Source organism: Ammospiza nelsoni, chromosome 3 (genome assembly GCF_027579445.1).
Source record: "Ammospiza nelsoni isolate bAmmNel1 chromosome 3, bAmmNel1.pri, whole genome shotgun sequence".
NCBI classification, from domain to species: Eukaryota; Metazoa; Chordata; class Aves; order Passeriformes; family Passerellidae; genus Ammospiza; species Ammospiza nelsoni.
Window position 1 is genome coordinate 97560646 of NC_080635.1, and position 25400 is coordinate 97586045.

Here is a 25400-nt window from a genome sequence, read left to right on the forward strand (position 1 = left end):
GTGCTGTTGCTCTGAAACTCCAAGTAGTAGCAGAAAATTGATTTCTGATCACCATTAAGCATGACATGTGCACACCAATACTGAATCTTTCTCATGCCTGGTGTCATAAGCTTTTTAGCATTTTGACCTCAGCAATAAAGTTGGTAAAAATTGCAAAATGTATGCTAAAATGATGCATATCAGAGTACTGGGTGTGAAGTAGAAACTAGAGTGAAATTAATGCTTCCAGTTGTACACCATCTTACTGGAATATTGTTTTAGTTTTGATAAAAATTAAAGGCATGTTTCTATCAAGTCTCTTGTCCTTTTAAGTGAAAGTAAGGTATTTGCTCTTATAAGAGATTGCAGGAGTTTATTACCTTAATCATTGTCTAGAAATATTGCTAAAATTTCTGGCAAAAGCAGTTTCTGACAGTTAGCTCACATCATAGGTATACATAGATGTATTACACATCCAGTTGAGAAATCGTGGTAGTGTCTCTAGTAGGTGTCAGCTGAATCCTCAGTAACTGAAGGCATGTTTCTTCCTCCCTCCCTCCCAGTAAGACAGAAGGTGGTAATTCTTGTATTTCCCGTTTAAGAGAAGCTGCAAGACTCCCTTCAAGGGGAAAAGGCTGTTTCAGGAGGCAACTGAGGTGTCTGTGCTGAAGAAAAATGTCAACTCTGTTTCCAGTATAGTTTTATTCTAGATTAAGTAGCATATGTCTCAGTGTTTATGTATATGTTTTTTCTGAAGAAGTTACCTGTCTTAGTCAGCTGTTTTCATAGCAAGGAAGTGGCCACAGAGTTGCATTGTGACCAGAAAGAGATAAACATGTTGGAGCTGAAGCTTCCATCTGAGTGGTTTGACTGTAGTGAAGATCAGTCTTGCAGTAGTGGGGGATTCTCTCACTAGTGGTTAGGATCAGAGTAATGTTAAAATAGACTGGAATTTTATGTCCTGGGTTTGACGCTAGGTGTCTAGGCTTAATGAACTAGAGTGCTGCTGCACACAAGTTGAGACTGAGTGGGATAGGAATATTTCCTGCTGAGTGCCTAACAAATAGTCTTTTTCCTGTGCTTACATGGCTGGTGTCTCATGGCCAGACAACCTCCATTCTGATTGGTTTAGGAAGTAATCTGTATGATTAAAAAAGGTCAATAAATAGTTTAAGGTCTACATAAGGAATTTTTTGCCTCTTCCCTGGTTGGCTGTCCTGAAATTAATTATAAAAGCTATATTAAGCTCAAAGTTTGAGTGTCTTTTTCTTACTGGGATGTTGCCCTTGCTCCACTAGAGATCATTGTGACTTTTTTGGGAAACAAATGTGTTTAGTGCCACATAGTATTGGAGGTTTTTCTGACTTGATAACACAGCTCAGTGAGCAGGATGTTGTTGTCCACATTGTTATCAGGAGCAGTGTTTGTACTACTTACTTTACTTGTCTGTTACAAAACAGTTGTCTGGCAAAAATGTGCATGTCTGAAATACTTAAATCCTCTGCACACAAAAAACCTTATACAGACTACCATGAAAAACAAAGTATAGGGCAAATTTATACTGGGATGCTCAGAACTAGTTTTTACTTATCATAACTTTCCCTTCCCATAAGTTAGGCACTTTTCCTCTACTGTCTCTAAATGTCACGTGCTTGTCAAGGGGCTTGACATACTGCAATTTACATTAAGGAACACTGAAGCAGTCTAGTATGAAAAAAAGGCTGGTTTTGAGGCTAATGAACATTTGGTTCCAAAATGCATGCTTCTCTGGCTGTCAGTGTTTAGAATTAAACAGGTTACCTTAGATTTTTTAGAACCATTAGCTCTTAAAAAAAAAGCTATGAATGTATCTAATTATCCTATAAATAGTTATGCAAATTATATGACAGCAGAATACACTTAAGGAAATGAGTCTAAATCTGGTGTGTTGAAAAATAATTTTCTAAGGATGACAGTTAATGGCACTCTGATTTAAGAATCAACTTTATCCATCTACACTTGTGTATTAGCCCTGCCAAGAGTGAATACTTTTAAACTGCTTGTCTTGCATTTACTTTCCTTGTTCTGCAGCCTAGATATTGATCTAGATTTTAATCATAATTTACCCAGGATGTGTTTTGAACAGTGTAGCAATTTGCTTCTATTCTTAAAATTACCACAGTTAATAATTTGATTTGTGTCCAAAACTCCAAGTATCAGACACCACAGCTGAGCTGTTTTGTTTGCTTGCATTACCTAAATTTATAACTCCTGTATTCCTTTCTGGGGCCTTTGGTGCATGGAACTTGAGCAGGAGCAGAGTCAGATGTCCATCTCCTTCAGTCAAGGTTTATCTGAGTACTGATTTAAGAGTATAATGTATTCAGTAGCCCCTGCTCTGGTTAGTGTCCTTTGACATGCTGGTTCAACCAAAAAAAAAAAAGGAATCCTGTTGTTCTTAGTGGGAAAAAAAAAAGCACACAAGTTATAAATATCCTAAAATGTTCTTCCATCTTGCTTGTTTCCTGCATGTGGTCCACAAATAGCAAATCCATAGTCATGTTAAAATAAAAAGAACTTGAGCTATGTTCTCGGTCTCTTCTAACCATTTTTACCAAATAAACCTCCAGTTATTTATTTTTATTATTTATAAGTAGAAATGTTGCCTAACTTGGTTTTAATACCTGTCTTCATTTTGTCTGGATGCTGTTGTACAGAAAGCATTACTACAAGAGGCAGATAGAAGAGCTAAATCCTAAGTCAACAAGCATGTGTCAACTTAAGCAAATGCTAGCCCTCAATCTGCCTCTTGTGCAGCCAAGAAGCTTTCTTTAGAAATTAAAATGTTGATTTTTAAAATGTGAACTTTTTTTTTGGCCAAGTATCAGTTTGGTTTTGATGTGTTGATTATATGTGCACACAGTTGGTTTAGCCCCAGCCTTGGAAGCAAAAGCATGTTTTGTATTTTGAGACTGCTCCTGGAATATATGTATTTGTTTGGGACTTCAAGGTGGGGTCTAATCATGTCGTACAAATAATAGCAATTTCTCACCCCAGTCCAAATGATACTTAAGAACATTCTTGATGGACTTATGTGTGAGTTCTTTCATTCTTTGCCTAAAGTGTTTCCCTCTAAATCTGTCTTCCCTGTGACTTGTAGACATTCTATTTCATGTCTCAAAGCTACAGTCACAGTGGTTTTTGGTATGGAGGCACTGTTTTTGCAGCTATTACAAACTCAGCTGTTTTGTCTGTACAGGTGCTGAAGAGTTATTCTTATTAGTTGACTTTAGATGGTGAGCCTGACAACAGGAAGCTTTCAGCTAGGGGACTGTTTTACCTGACATTGCACTCTGAGCATTCTTTCCTAGTGGGCTTATTGGAAGTACAAAACAACTTAGTGAAGTTCCCTGCAGCTCAGTTCTCTGGGCCAAGTACAGAACAAAGAATGGAATGGAGCAGATGTGTTTAGTTGTAATAATGGATGATATACATGTCCCTTTATATTTCAATGCTTGTTTAAAGAATCATTCATTATTTTATTTTGGCTTTCAGAAGTGTATATTTATATGAGAATTTGTCTCAATTGATGCTTAAAGTTGATTTGCTTCTCTGCATATGAGTCAAATCAGGATAGTAAATCACATTAATATGTCTTTTAATTTTACTTGAGTGTGGAGTCCTTACCTCTTTTAGGATGGGTAAATAGAAAATCACTTGTTCATTGACTGCAGACCTGACTGTACACACATATGCATGTACTCTGCTGATCTAAATGCAGAGGAGAATGTGAATAAAATAGAACACTGTCTTTTCTTCAGGAATGAATGGGTTTCTATTTTCTTAATTTAGAAATAGAATTCTTCCTATTTTTCAATAACTAGGGTAAGAAATTTTTTTTTTCTGTATTACAGTGCTTTTGTTCCTTTGGATATTCCCAACAAGAAGAATTCCACAGAGTGGGAGAAAGTGAAGCTCCTGTTTGAAGAATTTGGAAGTAGTCGTAAGTTTGAGATTTGTTCTGAGCTTTGCATGAGTTGGTACTCTACTAACCTCTGCCACTTGTTCATTGACTGAACGAGATAATTAACTTCCTTGGTGGCAGTTTTCTAAGTTTTCTCTGGCTGCTTACCTACAGTAAGTCTTTACCATAAGACTTCCTGTTCAGAGAAAAACAAAAATTAGGACTGTTGTGAAAGCAGACACTGCCAGCATCTTGTCTCTGTTCTTTGAATACAAGTCCCCATTTGACAGCAAGGACTCCACTGTTGTGTCCACTGATATTTATGGTGGGGAGAGAGGATACTTGCTTCCATAGACTTCACTTAGCTCTTAAATGCTGCTTGGATGCTGAAGTTCACTGACTCTGAGGGTATGGTGAGTGTGTGATGGTTGTGAAGACCATTGGGTTGTGATGGCCTTCATTCATTTACCCAATGAAATGCAGTGCTGCTGTTCACTGTAAAAATGAGATGAGTTGTTCTGTCTAATTGGATGGGAAAGTCTTGTGGGTGTTACAGTTTCTTCCCTTTGCTCTTACAGTACTGACCTCTTCTAAAATTGTTGTTAGCAGTTGTTATACTTTACAGTAGGGCTGTAAAGAGCTGTTGAGAAGACCAAACTCCATGGAATAGTGTTTAACACTTGTGGTGTAGTTCATGTGCTTAGTCAGGGTATGTTTTCAGGGTAAAGGTGTGAGGGAAGTGTTTTATAGGTGAGCTAAAACAGACTTGATGTCACTTTTCAAATACATTCAAGAAAGGGTAACTAAAAGTTGTTTAACAGACATTCATCTCAGTGCATAAGTGCTCCATTACTTTGTGTTTCATTCTTGATGTCAATCAGAGTATTGGTGTCTGTGTGAATGTTTTAGGCTATAATCATAGAAGCCTTCATCAAGTCATATTCTGCATTAGTATAGGAGTTCTGTACTGAATAAAGTTCCCTGCAATGACATATACCAAGCACTGACAGGGCCCATCAACTTTATATGTACAGTTTGCTTAAGTATTCTCCAACCTGATCCTCTTCCACCAAGGGTAAATATTCTTCCAGTTTTTCTCACTCTGCTCCCTGGCCTGGATTTCCTGAAGTCTAGTCTTTCTAGTAAAAGACTGAGGTAAAGAAAGCATTCAGTAGCTCAGACTTGTCATTGAAAAGTCCTGTCTCACCAGGTCCCCTGCCCCACTCAGCAACAAGCCCCTATTTTGCCTCTTTTTCCTCTTGCCACTTGAATACTCAAGGCCCTTGTTTGCTGTAACGTCCTTGCAGGGTCTTTAATCATAATATGTTCTGTGCTGTAATCTGTGCTTGTAAACGTAGGAGATGGGGGGGACAAATCCATAGCTTATTGAATGTTTTGGCTGTCTGCTTGCTGATGTTCCTCTTGCTTTGCAAAGATTATAACAGCTCAGGATAAAATGCTGCTTAAAGTGTTTGTACAGGTTGTGATAATGGTTGAGCTGAGATGTAAGCTAATGTTTCCAGGTGACCTTGATATGACTGTAACAAAGTATTTGGCTGCTTTTGCTATGAAATACAGTATAGCCTATGTTTTTTTCTAGGAAAGTAAACTGATTAAGATGCTGGGTTGGGATGTGAAAGTCTGATTTTGTTTTCTATCAGCATTCTCTTGTGATGTGTAATTTCATAGGATAATTCAGATTGAATAGACCTCAGGTTATCTATTCAAATCGGAATAGATAGGAATAGATAGCACCAAGAAGGAAGTTGTAAGATCAGACTGGATTGCTCAGGGCTTCATCACCTAGCTCTTCAAAACCCCCCAAGTTTGTAGACTGAACTCATTCTGGAAAAATCTGTCACCTGTTGTGGATATACTTGCTGTCACCCAGCTGTCTCACACTTGACAGCTGTGCACCACTGAAGAACCTGGGCTCCCCCTGTTTGCTAAGCAGACAGGCTGTATTGGGGGTCTCCAAACCTGTCTCTGTTCCAGGCCAAACAAGCCTGACTCCCTCAGCTGCTTTGCACAGCATGTGCTCCAGCTTCCAGCCACTGTAATTCTTCCCTTAGCTTGCTCACGTTTATCAGTCTTAACCTGCAGCAGGGGCCTCAGAACTGGTTGCACTGTATGGTCCCTTCCTTTAATAGATGGACATGCTGCTGTTGATGCAGTCTGGGATGCTGTGGGACTTCCGTGCTGGCACGGCATGCTGCTGGCTTACCTTCAGCTTGCTGTCTCCCAAGACCCCCATGCAGGGATCCCTTGTGTTTTCATTGAGCTACTCCACAGACAGCAACTCTCTGAAAAGGGTTCTTTTGTGTTCCAGGTGCTGCAGAAATAAGGACAAAATGCTCGTCTGTTGTTGTTACTTGTGCCTGTTGTCCTGTTTTTATATTAATTTACCCCTTTCCTTTGTCTGTCTGTAGTGGCCCAAGAAATACAAAGATCTTGAGACATAGAACAAACATCCAGTCAGCACTTGGTAGTTGGTTGTGCAGTTATGAAAGAGATGCAAACTCATCCACTGAGGCACAGCCTGATAAGATACTGCTGGTATACAATTACAATTTTTCAGCCAGTTAGTTTCTTAATGTTGCATTGAGCACAGTTCAGACTTCTAAAGTGGATATTAAATGTTGGTTTCAAATACTTCAAATACAGGAGGATCATTGAATACAGTGTGTAAATACATTGTGTGATATGTTACAAATAGGGGCCACTTGAGGGGTATTTTTTGCCCCCTAAATTTCAAAAACAACTCAAATTTTCACAGCTACTGAAGGAAAAATAGTGCTAGGTGGTTTTTGGTAGGTTTTTGGGTTTTTTAATAAGTTTTGAACTTAGCTGTAGTGTTTGAAACACAGGAACACATTGCTTTTAACTCTGGGGAAGTTGTTTGATATTATCTAGCAAAAACAGTAAAGGAGAGATTTGAGCAGTGAAGTTGGATTTGGTTGTGCTATTCTATTAGTTTTTGGTGGTTTTGGAAGGAGGTCTGTAGGGTTGGTCAGAAGAGGGGTGCAGTTTCCCATAGAGTAAGGTTATGATTTCTCAGTTGGCAACTGCTTAGTGCTGTGTTCAGTAAATAAGAATGGAAAGTAGCCAATGAATGAAAACAGGCTAGTATATCTGTGAGTAGAAATAAAAGTTACTGTAGATTTTTTAATTAAGTAGAGGGGAGGGCATGGGGGAAAACAGTAAACTCTGGTTATGACTCAGCATAAACATGAAATTGTTTGCTGAAAGTCAATTTCTGTAATTTACTATAAGTTTCAGTGTTACTAAGTGACCAAAGCCACTTGTGATGTCTTGTGTGGTGAGGTCAGGGACAGACCTGTTCTGGAGAATTATGCACAAGATTTTAGTGAGTTAAATGCCTTTTTATTTGGTCACTCTTTTACTGTCTCTCAAAATTACTAGAGTTATGAGGCTACATTAACTCTGTAGTCCTCTGAGCTTTGTCCAGTTTGTTGGTCTGTATATACATTGAGTGAAGCTGAGGCTTTTTTGGTTGGTTAGAGGATCCATGCTTGTCTGATTCTGGATAATACTATTAGTAGGAGGAATCAGGTGGTAGCAAACAAAACTAAGATGAACTATCCAGAATGCACATGAAAGTTGTGCAAGTTACCACAGCACCCTGGGAGGCCAGAAATAGGTCTTGAAAGGGGTATTAGAAACTTACGGGAGCAAGTTCATTAGTGTGTTTTCAACCAATTGGGTCAATGGAACTTCTGTGAGCTTGTGAAAATGACAAGAGTGTCTCCTGGATCCTGCAATTTCATATAAAGATCTGTTCTGGTAAAAAAGCTCTTTTAGGTAAGTTTTTCATCTGAGTTATAACTTCTAACTATGTTTTCATCTTTGTCATGAGCTTAAATCTGTTCTGGAAACTAATTTAGGAAGAACTGTTCTTACACATCTACTGTATTTTCAACAAGTTTTTGGGGGTTTTTTTGTTTTTTTTTTTTGCAGATGGCTTGACTGCACTTTCATTTTCCATTAGCTCCTTGACTGTGATTGGAATGTTGGCAGCCATCACTTACACAGTAAGTTGTTATGCAGCATTTTCAGATTTTTACTTTCATGATACTTGTGGTTATCACAGTCTCTACCTGTGTGGAAAACTTGTCATACTGAAAAGATTCAGCAGTGTCTTTAGCTCTGGATTTTCATGGTTTGTAGTAGTCATTCTAAGTTCTAAATTTTTTGCTGCAAATTTAAGGACTGCTGTTTTGGTAGTGAGCAGAGATCAGACTTAATTCTGATGTGTTTATGGAAGGGGGTGTCACATCACTTGTGACTTGTAACAGTCACTGACTTTATTTTATTTCTCCACTCTGACATTAGGAATTAAATGTTGCACTTTTTTTATTCATTGAACTGTGGCATAACCTAGAGTTGATATGGAGCTAAGGTACTGCAGTTCCTTATGAGAGGAATTTTGAAGGGTTCATTCTGTAACCAATTGTAAATGGTATGATTAAGGTTATGTTAGTTTAACTGCTTGACTCTTGCTTTTACATAGAAAGAAAAGGAACTGTTTTAACTTACTGACATTGGTCAACATTTAATGCTTATGTGGTCATTTGCTTTTCCAATTTACTCTATTTCTTCATTCAGTGAATAATCAGCATGTTTGTAATGCTACATGTTTTAATTTGTTGTCAAGGTAAAATTTTGCAACAATGAAGCAGCTTAAAAGCTTAAGATAAGTGGCTGATAACAGACAAAGCTTTAAAGTTTCTCAGAAATTACTGTTTTTCTGACAGGTTTTTATCTTTAGATTCATGTCCTTGCTAGGATAATGTTTTCTTCCATTGGAAGCTGACTCTAACATAGTTGTTCCTATCTAGGTTTGCTAGTGAACTTTAAGTGCCTTTGTAGCCATAGCTTGTGCAGTAAATTATTTTGAAGCATTGGTACCCAAGAAGGTGTCTGTTTCAGGCAAACTATAAATCTATAAAACTTGAAAAAGGATTTAAGAAAGAGGGAAGGGGGTAAGTGCTTGTGAAATACTACCTTTAGAATGTTAAATGAGTAAAAAGTGGAGCTAATGATTTTCTGTCTCTCCAGCTGGTGTAAGTTACAGCAGAATTATGGAGGGCAGTTCAGTACAGGTTCACAGATGTGTCAGAACCCTGACAGCTTAGTGGCCATCAGGGTCTGTGCAGTAGGTAGGAGAGCAACTGGGTGGATGAACTAGTGGGTATTTTAGGTGAGCTGAATTACTCTCAGCCCCATTGGTGAAGTCCTTTAACCTGATCAAGATGATAAATTTTATTACTTTAAGCCTTTTCTTAAAGTGACATGGGTCATTAAATTATTCAAGCTAGCTTGCTGACATCTGGATCATGTAATGGTCAAAAAAGATCTAGACCTCCACTTAGTCTGTAATAATGTGCTAGATTTTAATTAGTTTTCCTTAATTATGAAGAAAAGATCCATTTCTTGTTTGAATTGCTGAAGAGCACATACTGTATTATTTTAGCTATGATACTAACAAAAGAAAAAAACACCTTAGCTGAGAGAATAATATGAGTGTTTTGTTCAAAAACCAAGTATGGTTTTATAACTGCAAACATCTAAAATGTGAGATTGTTTACACTTCAGTCAGGAATAAAGTGGCTTTATTTTCACAATGTACAACAAAAACCTTAGCAAATGTGGCACTTTGTGGTATGGTTTAGTGGGCATGGTGGTGTTCCATCAAAAGTTGGGCTTGAATATCTTGGGAGGTCTTTTCCAACCTTAATGATTATGTGATTCTTGGATTTTTTTTTCAATTTACTGCTAATATTTCCTACTTCCAGTGTTATTGCCTACTTATTTTTGAACCCATACTGGTTGTAGGCACCATTCAGCTGAGTATCACAGTATGCTTCTGTCTTCAACACTAGCTGAACCTGGAAATATGTGGAACCTGGAAATCCATGTTCAATAATTCCAGTGTTCTGTATTGTCTGTATTTTCTCAGATGAAGAAAATACCTAAATCTTCAATACTGTTGCTTTAGTGTCAATGTATTTACAACTTATATAAATACTGAGTGATAAATGAGGTGAAACATCAGGCATGAGAACTCTTATCTGAATGCCTTAATTACTAAGACTTTTGTGCTAATTTGTTGCTTTGTAAACTTCAGCTGAGCTGTTTATGCAAATGTCTGGAGTGTGAAATTGATTTCCTTTATTTTTAACTGTTGTATTTCGTTCTTCTGTAACTCTGTTCTGTTTTACAGTAGGTGTTAAGGGAGAGTGGGAGAAATGGAGGAGTTATTTTACAGAGGTTTTGGGCATGAGCTCACACAGGAGTGGGTTGTTGTGTATGTCTGATGTGAGGTTTATTTCATTGTTTGCAGGCAGTTGTAGAATCTTAGCAGTGAGCTGGCTTTGATGTATGGGTGGACTGAAGTACAAATGTGTCACAGACAGTGAAAAACACCTATTAGAAGGTCTGTTTTCCTACCTGGAACAGTGTTTTCTTTGGTTTTTTTTGGTTTTTTTTTATGAAAGCTTTAGAGCTTTCATGGCACCTTTCCCACCAGCAGTGATGATCAGGCTTCCATATTTAAGCTCTTTTCACCTGCAGCAGCATGGGCTGGACTTATCCCTGTGGTATGACATAATGCAGAAATTGCTTTAGGAATGAAAAGTTTCTGGGCTGTTGTACTTGCCTGAACTTCAGGGAGTGGTTGGCTCAGAGTGTAGTCTGTCTTTGCCAGTTTGGATTACTGCACTTGCTCTACTTCAGAGCAGAACACAATTCTGGAAGGAGTGACTCTTTTCTCTTGGTAGTTTCCCATGTCTTTGTGTTGTGGGGTGTTTTTTTCTTTTTTTGCCATATTAGCCTTGTATAAAAAAATCACCTCTAGGTGAGACAGACATGAGTGCACAGACAAGTCTTTGTTTTTCAGGTAGCCTTCTGCTGTCTATCAAATCATTTATGCTAGTTTCCAAAGGTGGGAGATCTTTGTGCTTAGTCATCAAACCACTCTTTGATCATTGGTGTTAGTTGTTGTTTTTAAGCACAGAAAGAGAACATTGTTATGTAAGTGTGAACACAAGAATTAAGACACCTATTTCAAAATTTTCCACAAATGCTTAGTAGATGATGGAAAAAAGGATAGGGACACCATGTGTGGTCTGAGTTCCTGTGTCTCTGGACAGAGGTGATCTCAGATCTGTGGTTTACACAGTGAAGAGTTCAGGATTTGTGGTATAGATGTAACTGAAATTTTATTTTCCCCTGACTTACTGCATATCCTCAACCTGTTTCAGTGCCAGAGTTTGCTATTCCATTCTTAAAGGGAGATTAGGAACAGGTATATCTGGTCTTCTATGTACTCATTCACAGTAAAGAAAAAAATCTTAATGCTAAATGCTTGCCTAATAAAGGTTGTTTTGTAATATGATAGCAAATCCCTTCATACCTAATTAAAAATGGCCTTACATTGAATGCCTACTTTAACAGAAAACACTAAAAATAAATAGGAGTGCTGTGACTGCAGTTGACTGATTTCATCTTAAAATGTTATTTATGGAAGAAACCATGAAAGAGATGAATCAAGTGATTTTATTAAAGTCTCTGGCAGTGCAATTTATCCATTCTGCAATTAGTTAAATGTATGTTAAGAGTACTGCTTTGTGTGGCCTTCAGCATGAAGAATTAGATTATGGCTACTCTAAAATTGAATTTGTGTTGTGGCAATATACAATAATGTGAGAAGTTGGGGGGAAAAGGCTTTGGCACTGTCAGCAGGTAGCTTTGAATTCGAGTAGAAATAGAGAGCAAAAGCTCACTTCAGCATGTGTATGTGCCCAGGCTTCCTTTATGAAAGCAGATCCTCCTGCTTCCACAGGAGCAGGGATACAGCAGGGTGGTGTTACTGAGACTGTAAATGGCTTCAGTTTCAATTATGGAACTAACAAATTTACCCCAAGGACTAATGTAGTTAAAACCTATTTTTTTAGCCATAAGTCCAGTGTTTGGGGCCTCTCAAGGCCCTGATTGGTTTGTTACATTACTCTGAAGTACATGGTGAGCTGTTAATGCAATGAAGAACAGAATTGTGGAGTCTTCTCCTTGCAGATACTCAGGAGCCATACGTACATGGTCCTGGACAAGCAGCTCTAGGGGACCCTGCTTGGGCAGAGGTGTTGGACTGGATGACCTCCAGAGTCCATCCAAACCTCAGGCATTCTGCTGTGTGAATTTGCAGAGTTTACAGTGGTACCAATGGGTCGCATTGTACCTCATGGTGTGAGGTGTCTTCTCTTTAAGTTTGGGTCTTGCCTATGAAAGGGTTGAGGTGACAGTGGTTGGCAATAAGATTGGTTCTTTATTGGATTAATTTTTTCTACAATACTGGTTTTACTGTTAGAACCTCATTTAGCTCGTGTTGGACAGCTATTTATTCCATCACAGCTGTTAATTTGTGGAAAAAATAAAAGATTTATTAGAGATTCTTACTATGATTTATTCACCTCAGTACAACTAGTGTTTCAAAAACTGTGCTGGGCTCTTTGTAAAACTACGCCGTGTCAGAAAATAAGTAGTTACGTGTTAATAACTAGTGCTAGTTTGTGCAAGATGATTCTGTCAGAAGATAGTAAGAGCTTTGAAGTACTTTGATAGGTGGCAATTTTCAGAAGCTCATTGGGTAAATGAAAGGGAGACTGCCAATTCAGAGTAGGGGAACAACCAAACTTTTAATACCTGTTCTTAATCCAAGTAATACAAATTTCTTTTTCCTTTGTTTTGTAACTTTGCAACTTGGTTGGATGAAAAGCAAAGTTGCTTCTTTCTGTGAATGGATGTAAAAATATAAAAGCTGCAGTTATGTTTCTTTTGACTGACTTTGGACTGATACTTTTTAGTATGTCTTTTTAGAATATAATACTAAAACTTCAAGTTGGGTTTCCCTGCTGAATATACCAAAGAATAATCTTTTCTTGATTTTAATTGACTGTTTGGAAGATCAGGAAGGGACAAAAAAGATGCAACTTGTGTATGCTAGATTTTTAACTTTTTAAGGGGTAAAAAGTAAAGTAGCATAGGTGAATAATGTAGATGAAGTCTACAAATGTTCACTTGATACATTAATATTACTGGCAAGAGCATAAACATATTTCATTTTCTCAAGTACATGCAATGTTTAAATGAACAACATTATTTAGGTATGTCTTAATATGTCTTAATTCTCAACACAATTCTTAATTGGTAGTCACTTATCTGTTTTCAACCTTTATCCCCAAGTCTACTTTTTTGGTATTATGTAATGTATAGTACTGATGTACAATGCTTGATACTTAAAATTGTTTTGTAAGACATGTGAATAGGTGATCTTCAAGTGGGCTCTGCAAGTCCATGACCTTGATGATTTATACTGACAGCTTTCTATGTCTATAAATATGGAATAGTAACAAGAAAATGATAAATTAGGCCTGCAGTGCTATGCTGGTTTTGGCTGGGGGAGAATTTGAAACAGTTTCACAGATGATGTAGTTTGCATCTATTCTTTCATTAATGTGTTTTTCATTGAGATGGTTCTACATGGCCTTAGGTATTAAAACAATAGTTGTTGTCAGCTCCAGGTAGCTATTTGAATTTGAGACAGAATAATGAGTTGCTCATACAACAGTAGGCAGATTAATTTTTGAGTGATCTTGTGCATCTCACTTAGCATGTCCTTGAAGGATGATTATAATTGGCTTTGTAATTTTTCCGAACATTTAATAAGCATTATTTGATTTCTTATGGAACTATAAAGTGCTCATTTTTTTCTCCATCCTGAAAGAGGAAATGTTAGAAAGCTTAGCTTGTCTACTCACAAATGTGATGACCTTTTCACACCTAATTTTTATCTGGATTATGATTTACTTTTCTGCAGTTGATGTTATTAACAATCAAAGAGCTTAAAACCTTTTAGAATCTGCCTAACCTTAAAAGCACTCATTCATGAGTGATCTTTTAAGCAGATGTCAAACAGCTATTGAGAAATTGAGATTCATCAATTCATCGTCACTACTATTTAATAACTTCAATGCCAATTCTGAAATAGAAATGTAATTCTTTCATTATGTTCACTTCTCTGTGAAGTAGTAAATAACCAAAATAACAAACCAGTTTGATGGTTGTTTTAACAGCCTGATTCCTACTACACTGTTGGAGAACTGTAGATATGAAACTGGTGGGTAAATTGTTTTGTACTTGCAAATCTTAGAATTGGAAAGTAGGTTAATCTTTTGGTTGTTAATGCTTTTCTAAGCCTGATGGGGCAGTATAGAAGGTGACTGCTAGGCAAAATAATTCTGATCAGTATTGTAACTGAAGCAGAATTAATTCTTTCACGGATGTTTTGTCCAGCAAGCACAAGTTCACCATGTGTAGTAGAACAGCTGTAATGTAGAGGCTGTTGTATTTGGCTTCTGTATCCTATAAACTTTGACAGCACTTTTTGTCCACTTGAACACTGGCAAACAATGAGTCTGTATAGTGGAGAGAGAACACTACTATGAGAAATGAAGGTGAGTGTATAGCAGGATATGGTCGGGATGAAGAATAGAGAAATGTGCTCAGTGCAATATTCATGTTGAGTACTGCGGATCATGCAGGAATTGCCGTAGTGAACCTGTTTGGTCAATCTGTTCCACCCTTTGAGATGTTTTTTACAACAATGTTATTCAAAAGTTATGTGCTCTAATAGCAACTGAAGACTGGATGCTAGAACTTCTTATGAAAAACTGATTTTTTACCAGATAACATGTTGAATGACTTTTGAAGATGCATGGCATGAAATTTTTAGAGGAAGCAAATAGCCAACTGTCCATGAGAGAGCTTGCCATCTTCAGATGCATTTAATAGTCTTTCTCCTTTAGCCCTCATAATTTAAGGGAAGATATATAAACTGTTGTTATTATTTGCCATGCTTAATGATGTTCTGAAAGTAAGGTTGTTAAATTCCAATTTTTATTTTTGAATGGTAGTATGAGTTGGTAGTCAGAGATGGGACAGGTGGCTTTAGAAGAAAGCAGGTGATGAATCCTTGCAAGGTCAGGTAACTTTTCAGAAGAGCTGTGCAATCAAGCTGCACGGAGGAGGTCCAGTTTCAATCCAAGTGGAGTCCCAGTTCCTCTTTCACAAACTCAGTGTTGCTTGGGTTGGTGTGACACCTGAAAGTGCACCTCCCTTGAGGCTATTTAATTGGACTGAGCAGTGTGCTCAGTCAGAAGCAGTGCTGGCAAGAATGCCTTGTGTCCATAGGAAACTGTTCAGCATAAGCAACTGAATTGTGTTGGTTGTTGTGAAGGGTAAAAGGTATCCTGTGACTTCCCTCGTGGCTAGCATAATTGAAATAAAAAGCTGATTAGGCTACTAGTATATAAAAGCATCTTCTATACCAAAATAACAATTTAAATGGAGGGGGTTTTTAACTGGGGCATTTGTATTAAAGAAAATTAGCTCATACTTGACTGTATTTCCTAAGTCCTGCGTATATTAAAATAGTTTAGGTGGTTCTAACTTGAATAGATGCATTTTTGTCAGTCCAGTTGGTAGAACTGAACATTTTGTCTTTCATGGGCACACTTTGAGGTGAAGCATTGAAATAAGCTGTTGTAAGAAAATAGGAATATGAATATTTGTGTCTAAAGCTGAGAACATTTTTGTTGTCTTTTACACGGTGATTATAAGAATTCTCTTTTTAATTTGGCTTTTTTATGTGACTTCGCTAGAGGGCACTGCTGTGCAAGAAATGTTTGTCAATATTTATTTCTGCACCTCTTGCCCAAGATTAGATAGATGTCTTTTAAAAACCTTAGTAATAACCACTTTAAAACCACTTGCATGATATATAGACTTCCTAATAATAAATGTAGTAGGAAGTCTTTCTGATATGCTACACAAGCATTTTTCAATAATTTACTGAAATCACAAGTTTATTTCTTAAATATCTTTAACCAGAAAGAGCTGTTAAGCTATCTTTATTTTTAGTTCTGGTTGTGCACCAAGCTGATGAGAAAATATTTACTTGTTCTGCTTGATCTCTAACAAGGAGTGATTATTCTGTTTGGGCCACAGGTTAATCATTTGACCATATCTTACTAGCTGAACATAGCAGATTAGAAAATGAAACATAATCAGCTTCCAGTTAAATTATAATCCCTGATGGCTTCAGGCTTTTTTGTGGTAGGTGTTCAGCTTTAAGTCATTTAACTCTATTTTAAAGTGATTTAGTATATTAATTTTAGTGTGGTTTGCTGTCTTCCTCTCAACTGATCTATGTGCTTATGGCTGATGTGGCTGATAATTAGGTGTTCCCACCTTAACATACCCTTTAAGTGATATTCTTTCATAGTTTGTGCAATTTTGAAATCTTACACTAGAGGTTATAGTTTCCAGTGGAAAACCTTTCTGGATCTTTTTAATACTCAAGAGTTTATCCCTGAAGTAGTTGCTTGATGCAACAGTGTCAGTAAAACATGATTTTGCAACTTCTTGCAACCTCACTTATGTTCTGTTTTCTGTTTCTGAGTGACTATTATCAGCATGGAAGGCAGCTAATAAGAAAGACTTCCCTCATCTGCCCATGGGTTATGTGAGTGTGGCAAGTCTCAAGTGTTGTGATGTGCTGAGTCTGCAAGACTAAGAATCAGAACAGTAACTCTTCCTTCTAAATCCCAACTGTGAATGACACGAGAGTGGCCGAATCTGCTGCAGGATGAGAAGGAAAGGGACCTGGGAAAAGTGGAGATTAAGCAAATTAGACACAATGCTTATGTGGTTTCTCATAAGGTATTGAATACTCTGTCTGGAGCATGGATTTTATTTGGGTTCAGTGCCATGTTCAGAGAACAGGTAGAGCACGCTTCTTGCTGCTCTTCAGTGCCAGCTGGTACTGCATGAAGGTACTGATCTATTTGTGGCATTCATGGGAGTGACATGCTCTTCCTGTAGATGGATTTATTTTCAGATTACTGTCTGACTGAACTACTACTTCCATGAGTAACAAATAAGACAGGAATCTCAAAAGCTTTGTTTAGACTGTTCTCATAGGGTTGAGAAGCTGGGTTTTCTGTTGCAGTATGTTGTTGTCTTTTTCTTCTTATCCTTTAGCATAGAAGGCCTTATGCTTCAAAAGGTCTATAAGTAAAAACCTCATCTATCCAGAGGTGCCTGTGGACAGAAACTCAAGTGAGAACAAGACAGCTTCTCATGGATGATGCTTCTAACTTGTAGTTAATAGGTAGTGAGCTCTAAGGATTTGGCTTTCCAGCCCTTAAGCTAAATGATAGTGGTGGTCTCTTACATTGAGCACTTGTGGTAATTCGAGAGACAGGCGATGTCTCTAAAATAAATTGGTTTAACTATAAATTGAAATTATTTTTCTACTCAAAAATGTGGTTTCAATGAAGCTGATCTGGCATTCAAGCAAGAGCAGAGATAGAGCCTTAGGCCTTAGAGATGAACCCTTGCAACGCGTGTTATCAGATACCAGCTTGAACACTTGGTGTTTGGTACCAGACTCAGTTCATTTTTAAGAGCCTGTGTTACAAAACTACATGTACACTGTAAATGACTGTACATTTGGATGTCTGGTTACTTACTCTTTGGTAGTGTCTCTCATTTGATTTAACAATTCTAGACCAAAAAATTGTCTGAGAATAAGTCCTGGAATCTGTTGTTTCAGTGGTATAAATATGTCAAGAATTAATTATTTGTTTTATGTAAGTTTATGTACATCGATTAACTTGTGTTAACTGCTTTAAAGGCTCATTTTGATATATTTTGATTCATATTTCAAACTTTGAACCCACAGTTTGTTTCAGGACTAAGACCTCTCTTGGCTGGAGTGTGCATCTCTGGTTTGTTTTACTTGGCTATCCTCAATACATTGTTTGCTGGTTAAGTTGCAGATGCCTAACATAATAGCCCTTGAATAATTTGACACTTGTACTAACCCAAGGGATTAAAACTTTGTCCAGGGCAACTTTGAACTTCTTTATCAGCCTGAAGGGAAATGCAGCCCTGAAAATGAGCTAATACAGCTTCTGTTCAGACCTGTGACACATCACATGGGATTACTCATTTTTCTGTCCTTCATTCTATATATTGTTATCTTGAACGACCAATGTGTTCTTTTCCCACACTGATGATGGGAGCCTTACTTGCATAATCATGTTACTATTAGCATCTTCTGTATGCAGGGAAGGACCTTAGACAGCCTTTATCACTGGAGCACACTTGATGTTCAAGTATGTAGTTCACATTAGCAAAAACAATGCATCACTTTGAGAGTTCTATTTTTCCTTGTAGAAACTTAAACTAAGCTTTAAAGCCCTGGATTTTATTTCTTAACTATTTCATAGAGTGAATACTTGCTATGTTAATTGATATGTTAGTTGTTTGAAGAACAGGTAGAAACCTCAGATGTTCATATCTATTTACTTCTAAGCTCAGGTTTGTAAAATTGTTCAGGTGCATTTTCATAGTGATGTCTTACATGTTTCTGCATACTGGCACTGGCTAGAAGTGTTTTGTGTTCCAGAGAGGGACCTCAGGTAAATTGTGACTTGCCTTTTAGTTGACAGTGTTCACATGTCCCCTGAATTCTGTAGTTACACTGCTAGTGACCTGAGTGAGCTCCTTGGGGTCAGTATGGGCCCAATACTGTTGAGTCCTCACAAATGATCTGGGTGATGGGGTCGAGTAATCATATAGTTTGAGAAATATGCCAGACTTGGAGAAGTAGATAGAACAAAGAGCCACCATAGAGATGTTGACTGATAAGAGAATTGGGCCAACAAGAATGACATCAGGTTTAGCAGATCTTAAGGGGGTTTATTGCAAGCAGCAGTTAGTGCTTGGGTCTGATCAGCTGGGAGATAGTTCTGCTGGAAATGACCTGGAAGTCCTAGTGGGCAGCAAGGTGAGCATGATCCTGCAGTGTGCCTTGCAGCAGAAATACAAATAGTGTCCAGAGCTTGCCTCAGCAAGAGAGTAGACATTGTCATTGTACTTGTCGCTTCCAAAGCCACATCTGAAAATTGTCTGGTTTTGGTCCCCTAGATTATGAAACAGAGGCCCCAATGAACACTTATGGACATGATTACGAAGTTGTAGAAAGCAACCCATAAATGAAAACTGAAGGAATTTGTTTGGTCTAGAGAAGAGAATTGTAGGAGAGGGCTTTTTACAGAATCAGCTAGGTTGGAAAAGACCTTTGAGATCAAGTCCAACCCATGACCTAATACCACCTTGTCAACTAGACCATAGCACCAAGCGCCACATCAAGTCCTTTCTTGAACACCTCCAGGGTACAGTCACTCCACCTCCCTGGGCAGCCCATTCCAATGCCCAATCACCCTTCCTGTGAAGAACTTCTTCCTTATGTCCTAAACCTTCCTTGGTGCAGTATCCTCTTGGCCTGACGCTGGTCAGGGAGAAGAGAGATGATCCTCGCCTGGCTACAGCCTCCTTTCAGGGAGTTGTAGAGAGGGATAAGGTCTCCCCTGAATCTCCTTCTCTCTAGGCTGAACAGCCCCAGCTCCCTCAGATGTTCCTCATAGGATGTATGTTCCAGACCCTTCAACAGCTTTGTTGCCCTTCCCTGACACATTTCAGCATCTCAGCAGCCTTCCTAAATTGGGTGCCCAGAACTGGATACAACACTGGAGGTGCAGCCTCACCACTGCTGAGTACAGGGGTACAATCACAGCCCTGGCCCTGCTGGCCACACTCTTGTGGCACAGGCCAGGATGCCGTTGGCCTGCTTGGCCACCTGGGCACACCCTGGCTCATGTTCAGCTGGCTGTCCATCAGTATCTCCATGTCCCTTTCTGCCTGGCCACTGTCCAATCACTCCCCCAGCCTGTAGCACTGCAGGGGTTTGTTGTGGCCAAAGTGCAGGACCTGGAACCTGGTGTTGTTAAACCTCCTGTCATTGGATTGAGCCCATTGATCCAGCCTTTCCAGGTCCCTCTGCAGAGCTCTCCTACCCTTCAGAAGATGAATACTCTCCCCCAGCTTGTCACTTGCAAATTTGCTAATGGTTGACTAACTCCCCTCACCCAGATCATTAGTAAAGACATTAAACAGAACTGGGGACAACACAAATTCCTGGGGGGTCACCATGGCTGCCAGCTGGATGCAGCACCATTCACCACCACTCTCTGGGCCTGGCCATCCAGCCAGTTGTTAACCCAGCAGAGTGCTTCTGTCCAAGCTGTGGGCTGCTGGCTTTTCCAACAGAGTGCAGAGTGGGATATGGTGTTGAAGGCTTTGCTGAAGTCTAGGTAGACAATATCTGCAGCCTCATGTGGGTGGCAAGACATCTTATATACTTAAATACTTTCAGAGGAGATGGTCTAAAGGGAGAGCTGGCACACTGACAGTTGTCAAGCCCAGGCTAAGTTATGGCATATTCAAAGATACAATCAGAAATGGGCAGTGCCTTGCTCTGGGCTCAGCATGAGACTTTAGTATGTCGAAGTAGGTTTCTAAGCAGGTCAAATCATGTCTTGTGTACAGAAAACTCATGATGTGACAGCATGTATGGTGACATTTTTAACACACTAGCATTTGTGTTAGATCTGTTCTCAGTAGAAAATGTAAAGCTGTGCTTGAAGGAGGAAGTGGTATTTCTGTGAATATCTAGAAAACTGCTCTTCAAACTTCCGGAAATATTGAAAAGACTTGTGGACATGACTCTTAGAGACATGGTTTAGTGGTGGACTTTGCAGCGTTAGCTTACTGGTTGAACTGGATAATCTTAGAGGTCTTTTTTAACCTAAACAATTCTCTGAAGTTAGCAAGTGTTCAGATGTCAAAGACTCTAGTAAAATTGTGTGTGTTAATTGCTGAGGGAGGGAAGAACCTTCCTGCTGAGCTCTTCACTAAGAGCAACATATCATCCACAATAAACAAATTACAAGCTTATGGCTAATGTCTCTAAACTGCCTGGAGTAACTTCTGATCTTGGCCTTGATGTGTAAGAATCGTAGGGTAACAGAGAGAAAGTAATGCCATTTTCTTGTTTACCTTGCCTCAAATATGTTTCTTTTTGTTAGAGGAAAGCTTATGGACTTTGCATTGGAAAAATCTGGGTGTACTGTTGATGTAGAAGCTGGCAAAACACATTGAATGACATAGAATTTATAATGACGAGTAAATTCTGAGGAAATTTATGGATGGTTGTCTGAGCAGTCTTGGAATATAGCTGAGTTCAGATGTTCACATAGCTTTTACTGCCTTTTAACTGCAGAATTTTGGTTTTAGTAAATTCAGTACTTTCAACTCAATTTTATTCAAAAGCAACTTGAACACTCCTGGCTGCAAAGAATTTGTTTATGCTTTGCTTCTAAAACTACTAATGTTCATTTTCTAGAAGTTTCTGTATTGCACAAAATGTTGATTTTGATCTAAAGTGGGAAGGTTAAGATTTCTGGAAGCTATGTGATTTACAAAAAACAAGGGCTAGTTTAATAAATTATCAATGTACTGTGCTTATATGAAATCTTAATAGATGTCTGAGCAGTCATGAGACACTTAAGTACCACTGGAATGATGTGGGATGCTGGAATTTGCATGGCATGTTTGTTTTGCGCAAAAGAGGAAGGAAATTGGATGCCTTCGTAAGAGATGGGATGAAAAAAACACCCATTTGTGCTGCCTCATAGCTGTACAACATTGATCAGCCTTATCAGATGAAAATATATGGCAGAAAATTTGAGTTTGTGTGTTTCCTTTTTATTTAAGGCTTATGGTATGTCAGCTTTGCCTCTGAACTTGATTAAAGGAACTACCAGTGCATCTTATGAACGTTTGGAGAACACTGAAGATATTGAAGAAGTGGAACAACATTTATTGAGGATTAAATCAAAGGTAAGATCTTCATTGTTCTCACTTTCTTAATGATTTTTTTTCCTTGCTAACTATGGGCATGCTGTAGAGTCTGTTCCAGAAAGAATAGCAAGTCAGAAGTTAATAGCTTGCAGTTATTTGAGTTACTTTGAAACACGTGTGGTGGCTTGTGTAGCAGGGATTACATTCTTCATGTCAGTCCTGCAGCAGTAGTTATTTCTGTCTAGCTAATAAGTGTTAACAAATTAAACTCAAGCTTCTCCAGGCCTGCTTGGATGGAAGAGATGCTTTGTAGATATTAACCTCATTTAGTCCGCTACCAGAAACAGCATCCAGTTTGTTGATTTACTCAATGCAGTACAGTTAACACTGGATACTTGCTACAAAGAGCTGTCATGATTTAGATTCATCAAACTATTAATCATCTTTATGAATAAATAACAGCTCCAGATATTCTTGCTTCCCAGTTAATGTACCTTGCTGTTATAAATAATTTCTTTAGGAAAAGCATACAGATGGAAAGCTGTTCTGAGTCCTAAATATCCCTAGGATGTGAACACCATTTGTAAACCCATAATGGTTTTGCAGCTAATGGGAATGCTGTGCCTCATATAAGCAAGACACTTTTAACAATCTGAGTGCAAGCCAAAGGAGGGTAAGATTTCTTTACATAAAAGATGATGGGGGAGAATCTCGCACCTCTTTTTTTCAACCCATTTCAGATTGACCAGTGTTTTTGCAGCCTTGATTGAGAAAAGTGACATTGAGGTGCCTCCCTTCCCTCCTGGCAGTCCATCTGTGCTGTTATATGCTCTGTGATAGTAGACCTTAGAGATGTTGAAGCAGTTCCAACAGTCTTCCCTGGATACTTGGCTTACCTCTACAGTGTGGGCATCTTCAGTGTTCTAGACACTTTGTCTGTTCAAATGATCGTGTTTTGGTTTTGCACAAAGTACTGCAGCACAAAGGCATCCCTTACTGGAATCAATATGAGAAAAATGAGAAAGCTGTGACAAATGGATCATTACTTGTTATACAAGACCTTGTTGATCATGATAATTGGCATGGAACTGGTCTTACTGTTTGGTCTGGCAAAACTTCAGGTTCAACAACTTGGAAGTTCTTAGTTTGTCTGTATTGTAACATGACGTTTAGTGCAAAGTAATTTTTCTTGGTTTATGCATTCTTGTCAGGATTCTTCTGCATTCTGTAATGGAAATCTTCAGTTATGTATGCATTAAGTTGTGAATAAAGTGTTACTGAGACTACTATACAGTAAAAACTAGAAGTATGAAGGTATGCTACTGAGATTCAATATGTAGTATGTTCTTGTATTGTTAGTGCATCTGGTAGGTTTATTTCATTAGTCTTAAGTAATTGAAGCTTGAACTTGTAGATTGGGAAATTGAACTGTTGTCAGAAAGTCCTTTTTAAGTCACAGAGGTGCCATACAGGGTATAGTATTGTGTTCCTGTTAAAAGTACATTGTAATCTCCAATTTAAGTATTATGTACAGCTATGATGTGGTCATAATCTTTTTGAAGAATTTATTTCATTTTTTTTCTTCAGTGTTACAAACTGTTAGATTATTTGTAGGAATGATCCTTTAAAATAAGAATAAAATTGATAAGGAATTTCACGACTTGAAAATATCATTTTAGTGCGCTTCCTACTATAAAAGAATCTTTTTTGCCAAGTATGAGTTTGTAATACACAAGCATCAATGTTAGAAACAATTTTGGTTCAGCTCCCTAATGCCCATTTTGTTGCTTTTGCTTATACTAAATAACTGAGATGTGAGGCTGTGCTACTCACTTCACAGCAGTGTAAGGGTTCCTGTTCAGTGTAAAGGCTCAAAATTAAAGTACTTTCCTAAACATAATAATCAAACAAACTATCTGGTACATTCACCTAATTCTTGGGGTGATGCTTCCTCTTATCTCACCTATGTTTCTTGCTCAAGAAACATAACTGAGTATCAAGTGGAGTATTGGAAAGAAAATAAGAAGTGCTGAGTTGGATATATGGGCTTAATTGTGGAATTTAATGGGAAGTGACCTGAAAATCCCCCTGTTCAATCCTCCACACAAAATATGCATCTCTTTCAGGCTAGATCAGGTTATTTAGATAATGACTGTGCTTTTAAACTATTTCTAACAATGGAGACTCTCCACCTTGTTAAAGTTTTTGAAAACTTTTATTATGAAAAGTAGTTTCTGCCACCTAATAGGAATCCCTCTGTTGCAGCTTCTGACTTTTGTGCTTCATGCTCTTGATAGTCATAGAAATTATACATGCATGAATTATATACTAGTAATTCTTTAAGAGTTGTTGTAAATAATTTAAGTAGCTGTCAAGTCTATTTTCTTGCCTTGGTGGCTCTTGATCTTTTGCACTCTTTTGTTACCAGTGCAGAGATGGACGTCCTCTGTCATCAAGGGATAGACGGACATTGCAGCAACTGGAAGAGAGGTTAAGGACACTTCGAAGGAGAGAGAGGCATCTGGAATCTATTGAGAAAAGCTGGTGGACAAAAGCTTGTGAAGCTATTCGACCTCTAAAGGTAAAACTTCTCACTTTTAGGTACTTAAATTGAAATAACTTCCAACTTCCTTTTTTCCACATAAATCACAGGTGAAGTTTATGAATTACCACCCTGAATATCAACTACACTTTTGTTTTTTAAATTTACTCCAGTACTACACGATGGTAGCCCTATAGTGTGTTGCCCTGTTCTTCTAAGTTCTTCAAAGCCCTCTGATGTTTACATTTTTTGCAATGGAGTTTTCACACACTTTCATGTAAATAATGATTGGTTTTGCATTCTTTTCTTGAATAGGAGAAAGTTGACAAACTGTTTGTTTGACCAGTGTCATTGGAGAGGTGGCAATTTCATCCTCCAATCCACTGTCACTTTTGAAAGTTTATCAGTATTGGAGTTCGAAAATAAACTGCCCTTCTTTTTACCTTAGATGTTCCAGCATGTGTCTTGTTTTATTTTGTGTCCTATTACAACAATAGTGAACTCTGAGCTGTTGGAAAACCTTCTACTTTGTCTCAGCTCTGATTAAGATTAAAAATTAACAAATCTTAGCTGATTTACTTTGGTGCTTCTGCCATAGAAAACCTGAATGTCTTACTTTTTTAATCAAAAATATGAAAATGGGAAGAAGGAAGAATTCTATGGCTGTCAGTTAGTTTAGATTAATCTAAATTACATGTATCCAGCAGAAATGAGACACTTTGATAATATATGCATTTGGAACAAGCATCTTGCCAAGGAATTACTTGATAAATAGCAAGCTACCTGAGTAGAATGTAATGTCGTGATACTTAACCGATGCAAAGGAGATGGTTACTGGGGTAAAGCTTTTATCTTGCTCTCTTTGATCTTAGGACTTTGATTTTCAGTAGATACCTGGTTTTGAAGACTAGTATCTTTATGAACAGTATTCCCATATAAAGTATTTCTTGCCAACTAGATGTAGGAAGAAATTTCAGCATTACTTTCAACTGTAGGCTGCTTTTGGGAAAGCTGGGGGGGGGGTGGGTAAACCATTTCTTCTGTCATTGCTGCTGTTAATGCTGAGTGCTGGGCTGAAATTGCCACTGA

The 25400-nt window shown here is 38.1% G+C and overlaps 1 protein-coding gene across 1 annotated transcript in view; it reads left to right on the forward strand.

Annotated features, from left to right (window-relative positions):
• Positions 1-25400, forward strand: part of LMBRD1 (LMBR1 domain containing 1) — a 63279-nt gene that overhangs the window by 14961 nt on the left and 22918 nt on the right. The window contains exons 6-9 of the mRNA XM_059468712.1: positions 3873-3961; positions 7901-7974; positions 21683-21808; positions 24198-24350. Of these exons, the coding sequence (XP_059324695.1) occupies positions 3873-3961; positions 7901-7974; positions 21683-21808; positions 24198-24350 (442 nt within the window). The remainder of the gene's footprint in view (positions 1-3872; positions 3962-7900; positions 7975-21682; positions 21809-24197; positions 24351-25400) is intronic.